The following is a 22,139-nucleotide window of genomic DNA, read 5'->3' on the forward strand; positions in this document are numbered from 1 at the left end:
AGAACTACTGATGTGCCCACCGTGCAAGGCCTGTGACTCCCCACCCCTACGACCAGTAACCTCCAGCCCCACCAGCCACTCTCGCCCTGCCCACGAGGCACGCAGGTACCAAACCCGGCTTCCAGCTCCATCGGCACGGTTACAACAAAAACCTGTAGCGGTCTGATGAGGAAAGAAAACAAACAGCAAGTTACGAGGATGCGGCGGTCTGAGGAGCGGATGACACGGCTCCCGGCGGAGGGGACCGAGGCTGCGTTTGAGGCCACGGCCACGGCCGCTCCCTCCCAACTTTCCTTCGACGGCGTTCCCCGAGGCACGTTACCTGAGAGCCGGGGGCAGGCGGCAGCCTCGGCGACACGGCTGCGGGACGCGAAGCCACCGCCGCCACACTCGTGGCTCCGGAGCCGGGGGATAGCGGGCGGCCGGCGCTCCCGGCCCCCGCCCGCTCGCTCACTCGCCCGCCCTCACCCCTCGCCCCACTCGCCGTCGGTCCGCAGCGCTGCAAACCTCCCCCCGGGGAAGGGTGAGCGGCGGAGGCGGCCCCGCTCTCCCCGCGGCCTCGGCGGGCGGCCGCACCCCCGCGGCGGCGACAGGCCCCGCCCGCGTAAACACCGCCGCCCGGGAAATAATAGTGCGCAACGGGGGAGGGAGGGAGGGGAGGGGAGCGCCCGGGCCGGCCCCGCCGCCGCCGCACCCCCCTCCCCCGGCGGCGGGCGGCGCGGGGCCGAGCCGGGCCGGGCCGGGCCGGACCCACCTGCGTGCGCGGCGGCCGGCGGGCCGGGGGCGGCATGACGCAGCACGGGCTGGCGGCGTGAGGGCCGCCATCTTGCCGTGTTTATGGCAGCGCCGCGCGGCCATGTGACGGGCGCTTCCGGGGGCGGGGGCGCGGGGCCGGGGCGACACGACGCGACACGACGCGACACGACGCGACACGACGCGACACGACGCGACACGACGCGACACGACGCGACACGACGCGACACACGACACGGCGCGCGGCGGGCACGGGCTGCGCACACACCCGCCACGCTGCGGGGGGACGCGCGGCGCGCGCCCGGCGCTGCAGCCGCGGCCCTGTGTGGCAGCCCGCGGCGGGGGGGACGGGAGTGCCGGCCTCCGCGCCGCCTGCGCGGGCTGTCCCCGCCGGCCGGGTCACGCACACGCACCCCCACAGTGCAGGCATTGCCCGCGCCGTGCCGTCCCTCCCCGCGCACACAGCGCGCCGCGGGCTCTGAGCAGCCTGGGGCCGCGCGGTGCCGAGCCGCCGGTGTGTTGCCGGGGCTGCGTTGGCAGCGCTGTGCGCTCGCCCCTGTGCGTGTGTCAGACCGGTGCCAGCCCTGTGCGTTCGCGGGCTGTGTGTGTGTGTTTACCGGCTGCCTGTCCGGTCGCCGCCCCCCCGGGGTCGCTTGGGATGCTCGCCCATCTCCGCAGCCCCGGCGTGCCGCCCACTGAGCCGCCCGGGGTTTCTGTACAGGCTCCAGCCACCACCCCGGCTCCGCTCTCCGTGCCGCTCCGTTGCCGTGCCGAGGGGCCCCGTCGGGGCGCGGCCCGGGGCGGGCGAGCTTCGGGACTACAAGTCCCAGGGTGCCGCGGCTCGAGGGGGCGGGCGGGCGGTGCGGGCTGCCGGTGCTCCCCCCGCCCTGCTGATGTGTACGGGCCGCGGCGGCGGCTGGATGCGGGGGGAGCGGCGCGGAGCGGCGTGGAGCGGGTGGCGGCGCCGTCTGACGCGCTGTCCTGCCCGCGGGCACCCGGGCCGAGCCCCGACAGCCGGCCATGGCCTCCAAGCTGCTGCGGGCGGTGGTGCTGGGACCCCCCCGGCTCGGGCAAGGGGACGGTGTGCGAGAGGATCGCCCGCAGCTTCGGGCTCCAGCACCTCTCCAGCGGCCAATTCCTGCGGGAGAGCCTGAGCAGCGGCTCCGGTGAGTGCCCGCGGGGCCGCCCCGTCCGGGAGCGCCGGGGAGCGGGAGCAGGGGGTCTCCAGCCCAGTATGTCTTCGACGGGGCAACTGTGGGACAGAGGTCGGGATGGAGATGGGGATGGGGAGCTCTACCCCCCAGCCCCGGATACGCCACAGGTTGTTTTCTACCCGTGGAGTTGTTACGGCTCATTCACCACCTTCTCCCTCCAGCCTGAGCTCACGGAGCTGCTCATTAAAAGTGGGGTCCGATGCCCTGGGATGTCGTGAGTGTGTAATACTTCCACCCCTGTGCTGAGTGGGTTCAGCTCCGTAGAAGCCAGTGCAAATACGCTGCCTGCTCCTGCCCCGACGGGTAACGGCAGCGTCCGGCTACGTGGGTCGTGTGTTATTAATAACGTCGCCGTGCCTCAGGTGGCCGTACGGGAACGGGGGGAAGCTGCGAGGCGGGGGACGGCAGATGGCTGAAACGCTGGCGCACGCCGTGCCTGCGCAACACCCACGGTGGGAGGGATGGACTGGCAACGTGCATTCCTCCACGCAGGAAAGCCTGCTGGGGAAACTGCTGCGGCTTGCGAGGTGCCGTGGCCGGGTGCTGTGCCGTGCCGTGCCGTGCCAGCCCCGGCAGGGAGGCTGGGGGGTTGTTACGGGGTGTGGGTGCATGTCCCACACACCTTATGAAAGTGCCTTTGTAAAGCAGGGAGGCAGAGGAGGTGGGTGTCAGCACCTGCCCTGCACAGGTCACCCCCCGAGACCCAGCGTTTTGGGGCTTGCAGCCCGTGGGTTGGGCAGGGCAGGGTGATCCTGGCTTCAGGAGCACAGCCTCGCCAAGGCAGCACTCTGCTCCTACCTGTCCCACCTTCCAGGTCCAAAGCCCTTGGGAGCACTGATGGCCTTTGCTGTGTTTCAGTGCTGTCAGCTGATGGGATGCTCCCTGGCCACAGCAAGGCTCGGGGGCAGGTGTGTAGCACCCTAGTTGGTCCTTGGGTTCCTCTCCAGCTGCCATCAGACATTTCTTTTTCCATCAGTTCCTCCTCTCTTCTGCTAATGTGTGAAGGAGCGACCCGGAGGGGAAGCTGAGTCACCAGGCAGAGGAACGGTGAAACAGCATTGATACAAAGCAAGCTGAGAGAACCTCAAAGTGATTTCCCTTTTTAGAAGGGGAAACAAAAAAAGGGGAGGGAAAAAAAGGGAAAGTAAAGTTTTGGAGAGCTGCGTGGTCCAGCAAGGGTGTCACACACAGCTCTGCACTGGTCACTCGCTTGAAAATACCCAGATTTCCTTTCAGAAATAAAAAGGACAGTAATATTTCCTTTGGAGAGAGGCTCAAAGTTGCAAAAACCCCGATGAGTGCTTTGGCTGGAGGACAAAAGGTCTGTGAGGCGTGGGAGCAGGGCAGTGCAGGGAGACTGCGTGCCCACCTTGCATGGTCAAGCTCTAAGTGAGTGTCTTTCCTGATTTTCGGTTCATACTCTTGCTGTAGTGATCCTCTGGGGACACCTGAGAAGAAAGAAAGGGCTGTGGACTGAGTTAGGTGAAGGTGTTTCCTGAAGCTCATTAGGTAAACTCTGTTTCCCAAAGGAAGCAAGGCTGTGAAATGCGGGTAACATTACTCAGGAGTGAATCAGCCTTGTTTTGGTAGAGCTGGCGTGGTGTGCAGGTCCCACCTTTCACTCAGCCTCTGCTTAAGCTGCAGCTATTTGCTGTTTTTTCTGGCTATTTGCTGTGGACAAGCTGTTACATGAGCTAGGTGCAAGTAGACTCCTCAGGAGTTTACCACCCGTGCCGCTAACTTTGCATCTGAGGGGAGCTGAGGCCCTTTGGAATCATCATCCCAAAGCGACCTGTCGATGCTTCTAAAGCAATCTGTGTCAGAGGACAGCAAGCAGGGCTTGATGCACCCGGGATTTTCCTGCTTGGTCTTGCAAGAAGTGAACCAGCCCTGGCTGTCAAGGTTCAGTTGGAGCGGCACAGAGGGCTGCAGCCACGCCACGTGCCAGGGAGCGTGTGCCCAGCTGCTCACCCGTGGTGCTGGGGAACCAAGACTTTGCTTTGTGGCTGAGCGAAGCATCTGATGGCACCTACTGAGGCTGCAGTGCCTGGACTCTTGCTACAACCGCCCTGCAGGTCCGGCTGCTGCTGCACGTTGGTCTGTTAATTAGTGTCTTGCTTAGTCAGTGTCTGCTCTGCTGCACAAAAGGGTCATTTTAAGATCTTGGAAGGCTTAGAAGGCTTGTGTTTTTCATGCTAGGCAGGGGTGCTGGAGGGTGATGAGCCGTTTCTTTGGCCAGTACTTGCTCTAGTACCCAGGTGATTGTCACAGTTAATTTGCAATACAACTGAATTCCTTTTCTGAGGGGATTTGGCAGAGGGTCTACATCCCATGAGAGACATGTGGGTCTTGTGCCTGTCCTGCTGCTCCCTTTCATGTGCTCCATTGGAGGCAGAAGTGGCTCCTGTCCCCTCTGCCTGACAAATTTCATTTGTTAGCTGTGACAAAAGTAAGCACAAGAAGAGAGGCCAAGGGGGTTATGGGCTGTGCATGGCCAAACCCCACGGTCCTTCTAGCTGCTTTTCCCACAGGCTATGGTCTCTGCTGGCAGAGCCATGCACTGAGCCCAGGAGATGCAACCTGCCAGCCCTTTGGTTTTCCGTCGGCTCAGGGCTGCACCTTTACATGCAGCAGCAGCAGCAGTGATAATCTGGCACAGGGGTTTCCTTCCCCCAGTGCTGTCTGCCACCCCTCAGACAAACCCCACTGCCCGGCACATCACAGCCCCAATTTGGGGCTGCACCAGGCTGTAGCTCCCCAAAGTGATGTCCTGCCAGGAGAGATGGGGTGGGAGCAAGGGCCCTGGATGCAACATCCACAACAGGAAACAGGTCCTGGGGTCCCAAAAGCAGGGTGACATCTGGCTGGGGTTGTTGCAGTTTAACTGCAGTGAGGTGCTGCCCTTCCTCCTCCCTGTTAACTCCAGATCCTGTAGCTGTAGCCTAATAACAAAAAAAAAATCACAGAAAAGGTTGTGCTGTAGGGCAGAAAGTCCAGGGCTGTCTGGCACGGTCTGGAGGCTGCCAAGGTCTGTGTTTGGGAACAGCCTCTGCTCCAGCCTGTCCCGCCTGCTCCTGGGGGGCTGGCTGGTTGCTGGTGGCCTTGGGAGTCAGAGATGTCCCTGTAACTCGGTGTTGCTTTGATAAGGAGGGCTGGTGGCAGATCAGGGTTGGTGTTGCTTTGATAAGGAAGGCTGGTGGCAAATCAGGGTCTCTGGGGGAAGCCTGGAGTCCTGTGCTTTAAAGTGTAGGTTAAACCCACAGTCATTAGATTAATGAGATTAAGCCTATGGGTCAAAAGGCCATTTTGCATGGAGCTCAGCACCTGGCTGGGAGCTGGCCCAGCTCAGGCAACACCAGCAGCATCTAAGGAGCTCCTTGCTACCTAGAGCAACTGCAGAGCCCTCCTCTGCACCCAGCCACAGCAGTGGGGATTTTGGTGCTTGCATGGGCCCTGGGCAGTGCAAGAGGGGTGAGCCCCAGCTCCTCATGCAGGGACACCAGGATCTTCCACCTTGCTCAGGAAGGGCTGCCCAAACCCTGCTCCCTTCAGCTTGCAGCTGGGGAGTGCTGCACTAGGGGGCTTGCAGGGAGGAGGTTGGGCTCTGGGGTTGATGGTACCACTGGGAAAGGGATAAAGATTAAAAACTTGGAGATAAAGGCTGCCTTGAAGAAACCTTGCAAGGTGCAGGGCTTTGCTGCAGGGATGATGTGCTTTAGAGCATCCCTGGTGCTGGCAGGGACTGGGCAGCTCTGCAGGTTCTTCCTGCAAAATCCATACCCATTCCTGGGCAAGAGGAGAGGTGGCAGTGCTGGGTGTGCTTTGGAGGAGGGAGAGGCTGAAGGGGTTTCAGTGGCTGTCTGGAAGCAGCCAGCAGCCTATGCTGGTGTGCAGAGACCCCCATGGCAGTGCATTCCCCCTGTGCTGGTCTCTGCCCCTCGTGTTGCTCTGCATGGCCCCTGTGCGGGTGCATCAACCCGACACGCAGGGGAAGGTACTGAGCAGCAGCATCCCCACAGCAGGACACAGCCATCAGAGCAGCGGAGAGCCATCAGGGCCGTGGGAAAGCCACAGCCTGGCCATGCAGGCTGTGGGCCTCCACTCTATTTCTAGACTTCCCAGCCATGGCTCTGGGTATTTTTGGTTTGCAGCAGCAGGCTGGGCTCCAGCAGCCCCACGGGGCAGCAGCCGGTCCCTTGGGCCCTCCTTGGGGTGAGAGCGAGACCTTCTGCTGCAGCTGCAGCCTCTGCACCCTGCAGGCTCTGCCCTGAGAGCAGCTCTGCCCAGCCAGCCCCTGGCAGTGTGCAGACCATGTGAGTAAATATCAAAAAATGTAGGCGGATGCAATAACATTTGTGCCCTAGCAGGTCTCTGTGCTGGTTGCATAAGACACCCTGTGTTCTTTCCATCCCCACATCCTTTGCTTCCCCAAGCAGGAGAGCTGCCAGCAGCTCTGGCCACGGATGGGCAGCAGCAAGAACACTTGTCACTGGAAAAAGGTATTTTCTGCTCACTGTGCCTGGCAGCCACAGCTGCCACAGCCTTTGTGGAGAGGAGGGAGGGGGACGTGGTCCTCATCCCTGCCGTGACTCAGCCCCACGGGCCGCTGAGTCAGCAGCCTGCTGCTCACCCTGCTTCAGAGGCAGGTTTCCAAGGAGGGAGCGTGGCACAGCTGGCAGCCCAGACCTACCCCTACCCAACCATCCTGCCAGTCATCCTCTGCAGATCCTTCTGGGAGCCTGTGAGGTTTCCTCTGAGCACACCCCAGCCGCACGCTCCTGGGGGTGAGCCATGCAGGCTGGGTCAGGTTCTCCCATTACATCAGATGAACTCTCTCTCCAGGAGCTGTATATCTTGCAAAGAACCCCTCCACCCCTCCTCCTGCAGCTCAGGAATTCAGCTGGCAGCCAGGTGCACGTGCTTGCCTGCTTTGATGTCTTACTGGAAGACCAGAGCCTGCCTCCAAATGTTGGATCCTGGAGCTGTTTGTTTTTTTAAGGAGAGGACTCATACTTTGGAAGGGCTAAAATGTGCTGTCTTCACCAGAAATTGTTCAAAACCTGGTTGCAAAATGGTTCCTTTCTGGGGACAGATGCTGTTTCAGTGGGAAGAGAGAAGAAGAGGTGTCGCTTGGGTCTTGGTGCAAGAGGAAAGAGGTTGGACCTCTCGTGGTGACAGGATCAGGACTTGTCACAGGCAGTGGCAAGGAATGGTTGTGTTTCCCAAACAGTTTCTTTGTGTCTCCAAGTTGCTAAAAGAAATTCACAGGCAAACTGTAACCTAAGAAGCAACTGAATTGATTGCACCTCTCCTTGAAGGGACACCTGCTTTACTCCAGCTGCAATAAGGGTAAAAGCAGAATAAACCCTCGTTCCCTTGGCTGCTGGCAGCGGCTGCCCTGGGTGATGCCAGCCTGCTGTGAAGGTGGATCCAGACATGGTGGTACCTGTGCAGAAACCACCAGCTTCTCCTCCAGCCCTGCCAGCTCCAGCTGAGTGATGCTGGGCAGAGCCAGGCAGGAGCCTGGGAAGGTGTATTTACCTTGCAGTTACTCTGCAATTATGTTCTGAAGGGTTTGATGGTGGAAACAATTTCCTTATCTGAGCGTATCTGAAGTTGAGGCTCTGCAGTCTTAAAGCCCTTTGGCTGGGAAGCCATCCTCTGCTCTCAGCAGTCATTTAGCAAATGCTTTGAGGTTTGGGTTTGGCATGAGCTGGCTGGTGGTGCCTGTTTATGGCTGTGTGTTTCACATGTGAAATCATGAATCTGCACCTCTTCAGATGGTTTGGAACTGATGAAGCCAGCTTTTCCTGACCCTGGTTGTGTGTGGAAACTTTGTGTCTGTAAGCCAAACGCTGACAGATCTGCAAGCAGGGCTTAAATGCAGCATTTGTCCTCCTGGCTTTATTGGAAACCTCCTCTGAGGCAGCAGAATTTGCAGCTGTGGCTCAGCGCGTACAGGAATAGGCACCTGAACATCGGCACTGGGGAGGCTGCAGCTCCAGGGCTGTGCTCAGTGCTGGGCCCCTCACTCACTGCCAGAGGGACACTGAGGGGCTGGAGCATGGCCAGAGCCGTGCAGGGAGCTGAGGAAGGGGCTGGAGCACAAGGGGCTGGGGAGGGGCTGAGGGAATGGGGATGTTGAGCCTGGAGAAGAGGAGGCTGAGGGCAGACAGCAGCACCCTCTGACACTCCCTGACAGGAGGCTGCAGGGAGCTGGGGGTTGGGCTCTGCTCCCCAGTCAGGAATGACAAGACAAGAGGAAATGGGCTCCAGTTGCCAGATTGGAGCTTAGAAAGAGCTTTTTCCCTGAGAGGGGTGTCAGCCCCTGTGCCAGGCTGCCCAGGGAGCTGGGGGAGTGCCCAGCCCCGGAGGGATCCCACAGCAGTGGAGCTGAGGGCTGTGGGTTAGTGCTGGGCTGGGCAGGGTGAGGGCAGGGCTGAGACTGCAAGAGCTTCAAGGGCTTTTTCAGCCAACATGACTCCATGTTCTGTGATCCTGTACATGGCACTGACAGTGCTTTGAAGCAATGAGCCAGGCAGTGGGATGTTGGCTCCGGGACACCGTGACTGTCCTGCCATCAGAGGTGTGTGGAGGTTGGTGGCATCCCTTCCAGCTGGTTCAATGTCTTCAAGGTGTTCAATATCTGTCCCAGTGTCACTTGTAACCACACCAGTGCCATCTCCAAAACTGCAGGCAGTTCTGTTTCTTCTACAGCAGCTATGAGCAGAGGGATGCTGCTGAGGAGCTCCTGGAGGGGAGATTTGGGAGGACAGGCAGGATTTGAGGGGGAGAGATCTTTTTTTTAAGCAGAAATGTCATGCTTTTTACTTCTTCTTTCCTGTCTTCTCTTGAACAGAAGTTGGTGTCTTGGCAAAGCAGTACCTGGAGCGAGGCCTGCTGGTGCCCGACCACGTCATCACACGCGTGATGATGACGGAGCTGGAGAAGCGGCGAGAGCAGCACTGGCTGCTGGATGGTGAGTGTGCTGCCAGGGCCCTCCCTGCATGGGAAAATCCCAGCCCCTTTGGCTGCCAGTGGTTTGGCAGCACCAGGAGGGAGAGGGATAAAAACAGAAAGTGCCTTTGGTGGTGGTGGTGGGAGGAGAGGCAGGAACTGACCTGCTGTCAGAGACGTCTGCCCGCAAGAGTTTCTTCCCCTCTGCCCAAGGCAGCAGCACCCGTGTGTCCAGCTGAGCCCTGGGCATGTGTTGGGAAAGAGAAAGGCAAGGAAAGGAGATGGATGCTTCATGAAGCAGAGCAGGGCTGGAGGCAAGCCAAGAAAAACCTCTCACTGCCTCCGTCTGTGTGCGAAGGAGGCGCTCATCCCAAGCCCAAAAGCCACCTGAGGTGTGGGTGGAGAAGGGCTAGGGGTAATGGACATAAGCTGGAACACAGGCAGTGCCACTGCAACACAAGGAGAAGCTCCTTTGGTGCTGAGGTGAGGGAGCCCTGGCCCAGGCTGCCCAGGGAGGGTGTGGAGGCTCCTTCTTGGGAGGTTTCCAACCCCACCTGGACACCTTCCTGTGCCCCCCTGAGCAAGGGGAACCTGCTTTAGCAGGGGCTGGGGCTGGAGCAGCTCTGTAGGGCCCTTCCAACCCCCACCACTGTGAAACTGGCAAGGCAAGGGGTGAGAGGAGCAGCAGAGGCTTTGCCAGGAGCTCCTGCAGCCCTCGGTGGTGAAGCCGTGAGCCAGCAGCCGTAGGCACATCACTGCCGGTGGCCTGGGAGATGGCAAATGGCTCTAGAAACTGCTGTGGGGCTTGGTTAGGGGCTGGGGCAGGGCTCAGCAGGTCCCACATGCCTGCAGTGCTGGGCACAGACAAGTGTGACATATGGGCATGAGCAGCTGTGGCTGTTGTAGGGGGAGGAACCTTCCCTTGGCAATCTGCTGAGGCTCTTTGAAAGACTCAGTGAATACAGAGATAAGACTGAGCCAGTGGATTTGTAACAGACTTGGGCTTTTGGGCAGCTCTTAGGCTCCTGATAGGGAAAATACAAAGTAGTTTACAACTAGAATATGTCAGCAGTCTAGTGGTGTGGACTGGAGGGTGGTAGAGCCAGGCTTCCTCCCTGGAGGAAGGGGTGCCTTGTGCTGGGGTTTGGAGTCTGGCTGAACTTTTCTCACTCCAGTGGGCACCAGGGATCTGGCAGCATTGGCACCAGAGGGGATCCATCAGTGTTGGCACCAGGGGAGGTTGGGCAGCCCTGCCCCACTGTTCTCTCAGGGTGGATGCTGGAGACCTGAAGCCCTGCAGGTCTCTGGATCCTCACTATTCAAATGTCATTATTACACCACCACCACGTTAACACATCAGGGAACATGGTGATTAACAAACATTGCAGCAACAAGCTCTGTGTAAACAAGTACATACCTCCCTGTATGAAAACTCCAGTGTTTCAACACATCCATGGGGGTTTGCATCTGCATGCTCACATCTGGCTTCTCACAGCTCAGGGTGTTGCTTTATCACGTAGGGCCCCCAGGGACCAGCTCCCCTTTCCTCGTGGCTTTGCATCCAGAGGCCCTGCCAAAGCTGCTCTGAGGGTGAAGCAATTCCAGCGTGGGGCTGGTGATGTGGATTTCAGGAACCACCTGCTCTGTGTGCTGACCTTCCCTTATCCCCAGACCTTCAAGGGTTGGGCTGGGCTGCCCCTGAGACTAAAATCTGAATGCAGGGGGAAGGAGTGATGGCTGCAATCAGAGCCCCCCACTCCAGCAGGACAGTGACAAGGAGCAGATTTATGTCAAGTGGTCCATTTGATAACATAGGCATCAGGCTGGCTTGACTTGGTAAAGGCAGACTGAATGTGTTCTTTCTCATAGATGGCTGACTCATTCCCCTGTGGTGAAGTCTTGACAAGCTCTTGGCTAATAATACTGTGCTTGGGAAAAGCTGGGGAGGTCTCAGGGGCTTGTAGGGATCTTTAAAAGATGTTTAAAAATGAAAAAGGGTGTTGTCAGCAGAGAAAACTGGAGGGGAGATGAGCTGGGTGTCAGCCCAGTTGTGGTCCAGCAGCAAGAGTGGATGCTCCCCCTGCCTTTCCCAACAAAAGGTGCCAGGCGGTGCCTTCAGAGGATGGGGTTCAGGGAGCTGAGTGATGGCTGTAGGAACCATTTTATCACAGAGTCCTTGTCGCCCTCCCTGCAAACCAGCAGCGTGTTGCCCATTTTTCCACAGTGTTTTCTTGCCTCTGTGTTTTTCCCCTCGGTTCCAGCGTTCACCCCTTTAGCTGCTGCCTCTTGCTTCCCTCCAGCCCCCGTGTGCCACACCAGACACGGCTTTGCAGGGCAGCGTGAGCCCAGGGCGACCTGTGGGTTGTATTTCAGGAGCTGCTGCTGGAGGAGCTATTTTTTACTGCAGCCATATGGTGGATGCCTGTGTTTCACACCACGTGTGCTACAGCGAGGAGCCGCCGTGGCTCTGCAGCTCCGGGGCCTTTGGGGGTGGGTGCTTTTGACTCCATCAGTTCTGCTTTCTCACCTCTCCCCACGGTCCCTCTGTGCTGTGGTGCCCTTGCAGGTTTCCCTCGGACGCTGGGGCAAGCTGAGGCGCTGGACAGGCTCTGTGAGCTGGACGTGGTGATCAGCTTGAACATCCCCTTTGAGACGCTGAAGGATCGCCTGAGCGCGCGCTGGGTGCACCCCGGCAGCGGCAGGGTGTACAACATGGACTTCAACCCCCCCAGCGTCCGGGTAAGACCCTGTGGCCAAGCTGCTGCCGCCTGGGAGCACTGCACAGGAGGAAAAGATCAGAGCAGCCTTGCTCTGTGTGAGCTGAGATGCTAAAAAAGGATGGGGGAGGAAATACCAGGTGCCAGAGGGGTTTGCCCTCAGGAGTCGATGTGATGGATGTTGTGCTAAATGTTAATTAGGGAAAGGGGTCTGATGTGAAACGCAGTCTGAGGGTGCTGGGTGGCTGCAGAGCAGGATGAGCTGCGTGGCAGGGAGCTGCAGCCTGGGTGAGGGGTTGTTTGATGGGGTTTGCCTTCCTGCAGGGCATCGATGATCTGACGGGTGAGCCCTTGGTCCAACGTGAGGACGACAGACCCGAGGCCGTCGCTGCCAGGCTCAGGAAGTACAAAGATGCTGCCAAGCCAGTAATTGAGTTGTACAAGTGAGTTGGACTGTGAGAGCAAACCATGACGTGCCCATAAAAACAGGCACAACTGCTGTTTCCAGCTGCCAGTCCCATGCCCCGGTCCTGACAGCCCAGGGAGCCCTGGCACGGGCCCCCGGAGGTCCCTCCCAACCCCCATTCTGGGACTGATTCTGGAGTTGGCTGCTGCTGCTGCTTTGGGGCAGCTGTCTCCTGGCTGAGCTGCGAAGAGATGGATTGCTGGAGGGTGGCAATCCACTGCTGAAAGGAAAAAAAAGCAGAAATGATCCATGGGCTGCCAAAAATGCCCTTGTAGGGGAGGGGGAAAATTGAGGCCCCTGATGGTTTGTGTCTGCAAAGCACTTCAGTGGTCTTTAGGGGGATGCAGGTGAGCCGTTCTCATGGGCAATGTTTGTGGTTGTCTGGGTTTGGCTCAGCCATGTGCAAGTGCAGCTGAGCTCCCTTCCAAGCCAACTCTGCAGGTGAGAGCAGCGGCTGCTCAACCTCCACTATCCTCCACCTTTCACCCCAACAAGCCATCAGCGCGCTTCCAGCCTGGCCGGGCTGCCGCCAGCCAACCTGGCTGCAGATGCCCCCGTGCCCAGGATGGGCTGGTGCTGACTTCTGCCCTCTCTCTTCCAGGAGCAGGGGCATCCTTCACTCCTTCTCGGGGACAGAGACCAACAAGATCTGGCCGTACGTGTACACCCTGCTCTCCAGCAAGATCCCACCCCTCCTCTCGGATGAGGAGAACTAAGCAGCTCCTGCCAAGGACTGAAAGTTAATGCCATTGTGGATTTGGTTGCTCTGCATGGTGCTGGGGCTGTGCTGACATTAGGCTGTTGTGTGGTACCCACAGTTCCTTCCCTGGGCGTACTGAGTGACGTGGGTGGATATACACAGCCAGCGGCAGAGAGAGAAGATCTTTGCTTATAAGGTCAAGTCTGTTAGATCAAGGGTTGGTTTTCACTCTTTTGAGGCTATAAAGTATTGCTGCCCATGGTCCAAGTACACACCCAGCCCGGTGATGCAGAGCTGGGGAATGATGCTCCCAGGTTTCCCCAGCGTGCCGGGATGTCCTTGGCCACCCCCACACAAAGCCCGGTCTCCGTTTGAGCTGACCAGGTGCCATCCCCTGGCTCCACAGTACCATTTGCTGCAGGTTACTCTCCAGGTTGGTGTGGGTTTTTTTTCCTCTATGTGATTTTCTGTTACATTTCTTTCTCAGAGCAACAGAGCTCTAAAAAAGCAAGACTTAGCCCTGCGGGGACTGGTGAGCAACACGGCAAAACGTGTACCTGATGAAGCTCAGAAGTGTGGAGACCACATTTCCTGCACTGGTGCATGTAAAAAGAGGGAAAACATTGGAGGCAAGACATGCACTTGTGCTTCTTCCACAGAGAGATGAAACCCCAGGTACAAAGGACTGCTGCAGAGTCTGGTTTCCACGGGATGCTGTGACACTGAGCAGGATCTGTGCTGGGGATGAGTTGCATTCCTTTGTGCTTACCTTGTTTATAGCTTTTAATACTACAAGATACAGTCATGTTACAAGAGTCTGTCCTGAAGATTTAGTGTGTGCTTCAGCTCTGGGGAGAAACTGAGTTCATTCCAATTGCTGTGCTGCCTTTGTCCCCGAGGTCCCTTGGAGATGGGCAGAAGTGAATCCCCCCCTACAAAGCCCCTGGGGGAAAGAGAGCCTTGCCTCCCTTGGGATGTGTGCAGGGGCTGCTGAGGGCTGTGCCCAAGTGTCTCCCCAAGATTTACAGCATCCTCTTTGTGTGTTGCTCCTCTTCTGCCCTGCAGCTTTGCTGTGGAGTGGCTTTTCTCAACTGGAAGTACTGTAACCTTCTTTGATGGTAGGATGCAGTACCTTAGCAATGGGGACAGTCTTTTAGTTCCCCTCGAGTTGCCTTACTTTATATATTTAAGAAAAAAACCAAGCAAGATGTGTATTTTTCAAGGTTTTAAAAGAAGAAAAAAACCAAGTGCTGACTTTTCACATTGATTTTTGGGAGCTCTGCAGGAAGCTGCTGGTGATGGCAGAGTGTGCTGCTTCTTAGGGGCTCAGCAGGAGGGCAGGAAAGCTCTCACTCCCTCACACTCCTTGGATTCATTAGAGCAGCCTGGGCAAATGCCTGGTGCTGAAGTGTCACTGGTTTTGTTTCTGCTCAGACAGCAGCCCTGGCAGAGGAGGGGGAGCTGATGGGCTTTTTTAGGGATGCAGGGGCTCTGTGTGTGAAGCTTTAGCACATCCCTGTGCTGTCCTGGCTGAGCCACCTGCATCCTCATGCTATCAGAGGAGCCCCTGAGGTTTGCTCTCCCTGTCAGAGGCAGCTCTGCCCTGGCACTGGAGCCAGAAGCTGCTCCTCATCCGGCTCAGGATGCCAGTTTCCTGGGTGAGAGCAGAGGGACCATCGGGTTTCACTGCTGTCCTTGGGGGCTTTTCCATCCCCTCCAGAGCTCCCGGGCTGGGAAGACACAAATCTTCCACCCTGCAGTGAAATCCTATTTAAGAAAGATTTGTAGCTCTTCCCATGACCCTCGGGTGAAGGTCTGGGCCGTTTCTAAACACTAGATGTAGAAACAGACAAAATGTTTGTTGCTATTTTCTTTCTAACAGCACTGGGGAGGAGCTGATTGGGGGGGTTTAGGCTATAAAAGCAGCCTGTCTGGTTTATAACCTGTAGTTTAGGCTGTAAAAGCAGCAATGGGCAGCTCTGCCAGGGCTGAGTGCCAGGCAGGGGGGCTGCTCCTTGCTTTCCCTTGCCTAGAGCTCTTGTGTCTCTTCCTATCCCTGCTGCAAAATTGCCTCCTGCTGAGAGGTTTGCCCCATGCCTGCCCAGCAGCAGGACAAGCCTTTTAGATGTCTTTGCCCCAGGAGTGCCATCCCAGTGCTTGTTTCAGGTGGCTGCAGCCACCCCGTGGCCGTGCACGCCTCGAGCCCTGGGGACAGATGTTCCTCCAGGCCTTGCCATACGGCGCGTTTCCATGGACCAAACAGCGGCAGGGCTGAGGTTCTGGGGCTACAGGCCTCCCTCTCCTTTCTCCTGGCCCTGCTCCCCTTTGCTGCTTGACTGTGACCCTCATGCCTTTCCTCAAGCGCCAGCAATTCTGTACCCACCCGAGATACTGTGTGCTGGGAGGAGGCTCTCCCCGGGCTCGGGGCACTGCTGGCACGTCAGGCTCACTTTGCTTGCTGGAGTTTCTCCCTGGTGAAACTGCTGCAGCTCTTACTGCTCCCAAGATGTAAATAAATCTGGTTTTTTTTCTCCAGCTGATCCCTGTCTGTGTGTGAGTTGTACTCTCTGCTGAGAGCTGGGCTCTGCATGAGCCCTTGTCCCAACCAAGGCTGCAGCGTGTGCCTCTGATTTCTTTGTAGAAGGGGAGGAGGAGGTAGGGGAAAGAAATCCCAGTAACCTCTCTTAAACACAGAAGAAAATCCCTCAGCAAAGGAGGTCTCTCCTGTGCCCCCTGATCAAGGGGAGCTTGCTTTAGCAGGGGCTTGGGCTGGAGGATCTCTAGAGGTCCCTTCCCACTCACACCGTTCTATGACTCTATGCTAGGTTGGTTTGGGGCTTAGGCACAATACTGCTGCTTGTGTCCTGTCTTACAGCCAACTCCTTGATTTGATTTAATCCAAAATCTGGGTTAAAAAGCCAGTTGCTCCTGCCTTCCCATTCCTGTTACACACAAAGTAAGGTTTATTTTCCTGTTCAGCCCCTCCTAGTAAAAGCAACAGAGAGCACAGGCACAGCCAGGCTCTGGCTATGGTCTGTGCCCTGGGTAATCTGTCACATGGAGTTTGGTAGAAGGAATTAAAAGCCATAAGCTGAAGTCCCTCCTCCCATCACTTCTAGCTTGCAGGTCCAACTGCTTCTTGCTTGTTTTCTTCAATTCCCAAGTAGCAGCTCAGGGCTCTCAGTCCCTTAGTTGGAGTAAGCAGAGACTCAGAAATGATTAGGAGAAATGAAGAAATGGGTGATAGCAGGAGGTGAGAAAGCAGAGACACAGATGAGGGTTGGCCTGGGCATCCATGGGAAAGGGAGCTGAAGCCAGTGGGAGGAGGGTGGATGATGCCAAGGCTCAGGGTCATTGCAATCCAGAGGCAGAGAAAGGATGTATCGCCTCTGTGCAAGGCCAGCTGAGGCTGCAAGGGCAGGTAAATACAAGGAACAAAAAGAGCTATGTAAGCTAGAAACTGAACACTGCCTAAACCCAAATGTTTGGAGGTCAAAAAGCAGAGCAATACCTGAGGAGTGCCAAAATGAAGCTGAGACCAAAGCCTTGGCTTTCCCCCAGGGCTGTCAGGGGAGGTGCAGTGGCACAAAGGTTGGGTCCCCGTCCCTCCCCTCTGACCCATGGCACATGCTGGGCTGCCACCAACCACCCCAACCTGGGAGGCTTCTCCCTAGCTGCTCCCAAACCTGGCAGGGCTGGGGCTGCACACCAACCCCCCCCAGCACCCCTGGAGCCTGAGGGGCTGCTGAGGATCTCTTTTCAATTTCAGAACAACACAGAAAGCACTAAAACTCCTGCCTTCCTCTTACATTTGAGCATGCTGGGCAGTATCGATCCCTGCGTGTCAGGTTTGGAGTACACTGTTTGCATGCTGCTGGCCACGAGGCTTATGCACAGCCTGGTTATTTTAACTCGTCCTTTTGCCCCTGGGGACCTGTGCCTAGAACTTCTCTGTCATTTCCCCTGTGACTGGTCATTACACCCTTGGTCTTGTGTGACGAGTTCCTATGTGACCTACCCTAGGTGGTCCTGCTCTGGCAGGGGGGTCGCACTGGATGAGCTTTCCAGCTCCCTTCCAGCCCTTCTGGGACTCCTGGGTAGCCAGGGAAGTGCCCCAGGTGTGCCTCGACCAGCACGCAAAGCTTCGACGTGCCACATCCCCGTTTGAAGGGCTTCACCTTCTCCAAGAAGGAAAACATCGGCGGGGTTGGGGGAGCGAGTGGGGAGTGAGAAGTAGAACCCACCAAAAAGCTCGCTCCCCTTTGCGCTCGATGGATCAGACGCGCAGGCTCCGGATCCCACTCCATGCCGCGTTTTAGAAGATGTGATATGTCTGCCTCCATCCTCATCCTTCCCTGAATCTCCGTAATCCCAAATCTAAGCCAGCAGGGCCGCGGGCAGGACGCACTTCGCTGGCAGCCGCGCCGCAGCCCGCGCCCGTCGCGCCGTGCCCCGGGAGCGCGGCCGGATGCGGAGCGGGACGCGGGCGGGCGGCAGCGCAGCCGGGCTCGCCCCCGCACTCGCCCCCGCACCCGCCCCCGCGCTGCCGCAGCAGCCGGCCCGGCAGGATGCGCGGCTCTGAGGAGCAAGGTAAGGCAAAGCGAGGCGCGGGGCCAAGGGGCAACAGCCACACGGGGCACCAGCAAACGGGAGACGGTTGTTTACGGCGGGTCCGTGCTGAGTAATCGTCGGGAAGGCACCGTCGGAGCCTGCAGCTAAAAACCCCCTCCTCGCTTTAAAGCCTTGTTATCTAGTAGGTTGGAGGGGAGAGACTGCCCTGAAAGCTGCGGCTCTCGGCAGGGCAGCACGGCAAGTTAAGGCGCTGGAATTCGGCGGCGGGTTAATAACCTCCCTGCTCTGGGTACCTCAGTAACTCCACGCAGAACCCCAGCAGCTCTTCTTGCACCCCGAAACAGGCGTCTGTGCGTTTTGGGACAGTGAAAGCCATTTGGGCACATTACCTTCAATGAAATAGAAACGGGTTTTTTTTCCCCCGGGCTTAAAATAATTGTGGCTTATATCTGACCGCAGCTCCAGGAGAGGTAACTGCGTGTCCGTGTGAGTACATAAATGCTGCTCCAAAGTACCGGCATCCAGCCTTTCCAGCACGTCCACTCTGAAGCTGACCTTCAGCCCTCCTCCCCTCCCCATTTTATTCTGCCGAGACACACACAGAGCTGCATTCCTTTTAGAAACCCTACTTCAGGCCAGAAAAGGGGGTGTGTGTGGGGGGGAATAGAGGTGACTGCATCCATCACTGCCTTTGCTTCGGTCTTGCTGAGACAGCCCCCGGTGCGGTGCAGGGGGTGGCAGCGGCTGCCCGCTCCCCACGGCACCGCGGCTTCAGGTAGGTGTTTGTCCCCCCTTGGCATCCCCTCGGGAGCACTGCGACTTTAAACCAGGACGTTTTGAATGGCTCGCTTGATGTATTTGTGGCTATCGTTACTATGGTCTTATTTTGGATACCGCCGAGGAGAGGAGGAGGAGAGGGAGGAGGAGGAGGGTGAGGAATATTTTGGACAGGCCCCTAGGTCTGCAAACTACAGACTTGATCCCCCATCTGCGTTTGGACTAAGGCCTCCATCTTCTGCCATCCCTTCGGATTTCTCTTAGTCACAGCCTTCCCCGAGAAAATAAAGATGCGGAGATTAAAAAACTCAGCGCACCGACTAATTCAGGCGGCACGAAGGCAGCCGGGGCTGCGCTATATTTAGGCACCCGTGACACAGCCCGGCTTGTTTATGATCCCAGAGCCGAAAGATGCAGCATTTCGGAGCGGCCGCAGCCTTTAAGGAGGAACCGAGCGCGTTTTGTCCTTGAGCGCCGGGTTTCTCCCTGCGCAGCGCCGGCAGCGGATCGCTGACCCGACTAATCCCCGCCCGGACGGCTTTGCTCTGCTGCGGATTAATCCCGGGGCCTCCCGCTGCACCCGCCCAATCCACTCCTCAAAGCTGGATTTTTTTGGGGGGAGGCAGGATTTGCTAAAATCCATCCTGCTTTGCTGCCAAAAAAATATGGTGCCAGCGCAGGGAGCCGGGGGAAAGGGAATGGCCGGAGCAGAGCGGGAAGAGTTTGGTACCCAGGTGTGCCACTCGGGTTTTGGGGGTCAAAATTGGTGCTGATATCGCAGGGTTATGTTTTACCACGCCCCCAGCTCTGCTCAGGTGCCTGAAATTCGCCTTGCAAAAGCAATCAGCATCACCAGGGGGATGTAGCAAATGATATCACCCAGCCAGATCCAGAGAGGTGGCTGCACCTCTCCCAGGATGCTCCAGAGATGGGGGGATGCCTGAAACCACTGCAGGGCTGCTCACAGGGGGTCTGATTTTGGCTGGGGAGGGTGTGTGCTGTCCCACAGCACTCTGATTTGGAGAGGAAAAACCTCTGGCTGTAGGAAACACGGTCTGGAAATCCCATCTGTGACTGTACCAGACGGACATACTGTCATTTGCATCCACCATAAATATTAGATGACAGATGCTTTTTTAGGGGCGGGTACAGCAGCTGTGGGAGGCTCTCAGCGTTAGGATGCCATAAATATGTCGTTTTATTATTTATACTAAATTATAAATACCATTTTAGGAGCTCTCATGGCAGTTTACATTACAATAGTCTAAGAGGCCCTGTTTCGATAGGCTCTGTAAACAACATGTAGATTTCCTTCTCCTGGATAAGTTCTTGCGTTCAGTGACCAGAAATAAGGATGGGAAACGGTACCATTTACATCCCTGAATCATGTCTGGAAGCAGGGAGATGGAGAAATTGGGTGAGCAGAACAAAATCATGCAGGAGACTGAGGCGAGGGCCTGGGATTTTCTCCATATCCTCTGAAATGGGGGTTGGCTGTGCAGTTAAAGCATGTGGGGGTTTATTCCCTTCCTTAGACCACGTTTTGAAGCATAGAAAGTAAAAGACCCAAACACTTCAACTGTTTTTCCAAGCAATAATTTTGATGGAAAGTTTCAGAGAAGGAGCAGTTTCCTTCCCAGCTAACAAAGGTTTCTCTGTCTGTGCAGGGGTCTCTGCCCCAGCGCAGGGGCTGCTGGTGAGGCACTGCAAGGCAGGGTGCAGCAAGGCTCTTTGGCTCTGCACACACTTACTCCTGGCATTTGTTTTCCACCCTAACAGATTTTTGAAGTTATTTAAACTGCAGCACATCCAAGCAAAACTCCCAGCCTGGGAGCCACACGGTGGTAATTCTTCTAAACCCACGTGGTCCAGCCCAGCCCCTGCAATGTGACTTTCTGAGTGAACATAAGTGATGATAAATTCTTTCCTGCCATAAATGGTATTGAAAACCTGAGCTGGAGCTGAGTGGAGCCGTGAGTTTCCACCAGCTCCATCCCCTGCCTCTCGCTCAGGGCTTGGAGAGAGCATCCCATGGCTCAGAGCAGCTCTCACCAAACCCTTACTGGTAGCACAGGAGGCATCACTGGGAGAGGAAGGTTGCTTGGGATCCTTTCTGCTGAGTCAAGCATGCTTCATCTGCATATCCATGGAGCTTTTTTTTATTGCCTGATGTCTTGAAGGCATCCCAGCAATGTATTCCCAGGCAAGTGACCTGGTCAGTTGTAGGAAAGAGCAAAGTGGGGTTTGCTACCTTTCATGGTACAAATGGGTCACCAGGAGAAGGCTGAGGGCGTTCAGACCCAGCCTCGCTCCCTGCCTTGCTTCAAGGGGCTATGATGCCACTGAGGACCAGACTTCTGGCTCCTATAGTGCTGAAATTTACAGCCTGCATCTAAAGCCGTGATGATCTGTTGCAAGCTATTCCCAGCCCCACCATGTAACTGGGTGTCTCTCCCCCTGAATCACAGCCAAGCTATTCTTCCAAAGCTGCAGAGCACTGCTTGGATTGGAGACAGCATCGTGGGAGACAGCATCTGCAGCCTTGTAGAGTCTGCTGGAGTATTGCTTTGGAAAGGATGAGCAGCTATAAATCAGAACCCAAAGTGCATCAGTTAGGTGGGATGCAGGACCTGTAAGTCAGTGCACACTGTGAGCTGAGTCAGACATAATTGTGTAACATTTTATACAGCAGCCAGAACAAAAAGAGCTCTGATAATGCAATTTTCCCCATTAGGTGAAAGTTATGCCACCAAAATCTGCTAGAAGGTAGAACCACTTTAACGGGGATGTGTTGGGTTTCTGTGCTATCAGATCCTCCTCTGTCCTCCTTCATCAGCCAAACCTCACATGCCCATGTAAGAGAAAACATCACTTTGAGGCTTGGAGTGAGGATACTTGTCCCTTGGCCTCTTCCTTCAATGGAAACCCTCATCCAAAGTAGCGATGGGAGTGGGTGAGGTGGGCGACGGCTGTTGGCATGGGCTGCCAGTGCCACTGGAAGTTTCCCTTCTGTTTTCATGGAGTCACTGCATTGAGAGGTCCTTGGCCAGGGCTTATGAGAGCCATGACCTGACTATTTTCCCCATATTATTTGGTGCTGCAGTCCGACCCTGAGCACAGCAGCAATAGGAGCAGCTGCCCCGTGGTGACTCACCCGGGTCGTTTTTCTCCTTGTTTGTACCACTAGCCAATTCCCCAGGCAGAAACAACACTAACTTGCTGAAAAGAAATTCAAAATCACACTTTAGACCCTTTTCCATGTGTTTAAAACCACAAAAATCTGGTATTTCTATTTCTCCATAGAACAAAGTGCTGATGCAAACTGCAGCTATACACCCAAAGTGCAAGAGCTGAATAATTCACCTTTGCAGCTGCTTGTATGTTGCAAGGAGCCAGGTCTAACAGAAAAGTGACCTTTTCTTGAGGTACCAACTGTGGCCCCACATCCATCTTGGTTCATGAATGTAGAACTTCTCTTGCTGCCAGTGGAAATGTTTCTGAACTCGTGCCTTTCATTCTAACAGGGATTACACATACACACGTGCAGGCTCACAAGCAGGCTTTAGGAGGGCTTGGTATTTAGCCACTTCCTTCACAGTGCATGGGAAATGATGGGTAAATGGTAGTTAGGCAGCAAAATGTCTGTTTTTTACCTAAAGACCTCATTTTGGCCTGAGGAATTGTATGAATGACCATCCAGCCTGCAGCATTCCACTAGTCTGCAGGCTGGGCACTTTCTGAGTAAACAGCAAAATGCTCCTACTTAATGCCCTCCTTACAGACCTGTTTTTTCCCCATCCACTTCTCCACTCTCTTTGTGAAGTGTGCACATTTTTAGCACCTACAACAGCCTTTGGCAAGCAGCTCCACAGCTCAGTGTTGCTGAGGAGCCAGTCAAATCCTTGAAGCCTCCGAAACAAAGTCTAGGGCTGAAATAAGTTGTGTGTCATCCCTGAGAGCACTTTCACAAGGCTAAAAGGCAA

General features: G+C 56.3%; 1 protein-coding gene across 1 annotated transcript; it reads left to right on the plus strand.

Annotated features, from left to right (window-relative positions):
* Positions 1 to 1,690: 1,690 nt before the first annotated feature.
* On the plus strand, positions 1,691 to 15,347 carry AK4 (adenylate kinase 4). The gene is given in 6 exon segments (XM_062003947.1): positions 1,691 to 1,809; positions 1,811 to 1,919; positions 8,827 to 8,946; positions 11,491 to 11,663; positions 11,966 to 12,084; positions 12,709 to 15,347. Coding segments are annotated over 6 exon segments (672 nt in total). The 5' UTR covers positions 1,691 to 1,773; the 3' UTR covers positions 12,824 to 15,347.
* The last annotated feature ends 6,792 nt before the right edge of the window (positions 15,348 to 22,139 follow it).

Source organism: Colius striatus, chromosome 10 (assembly GCF_028858725.1).
Source record: "Colius striatus isolate bColStr4 chromosome 10, bColStr4.1.hap1, whole genome shotgun sequence".
Lineage (NCBI taxonomy): Eukaryota > Metazoa > Chordata > Aves > Coliiformes > Coliidae > Colius > Colius striatus.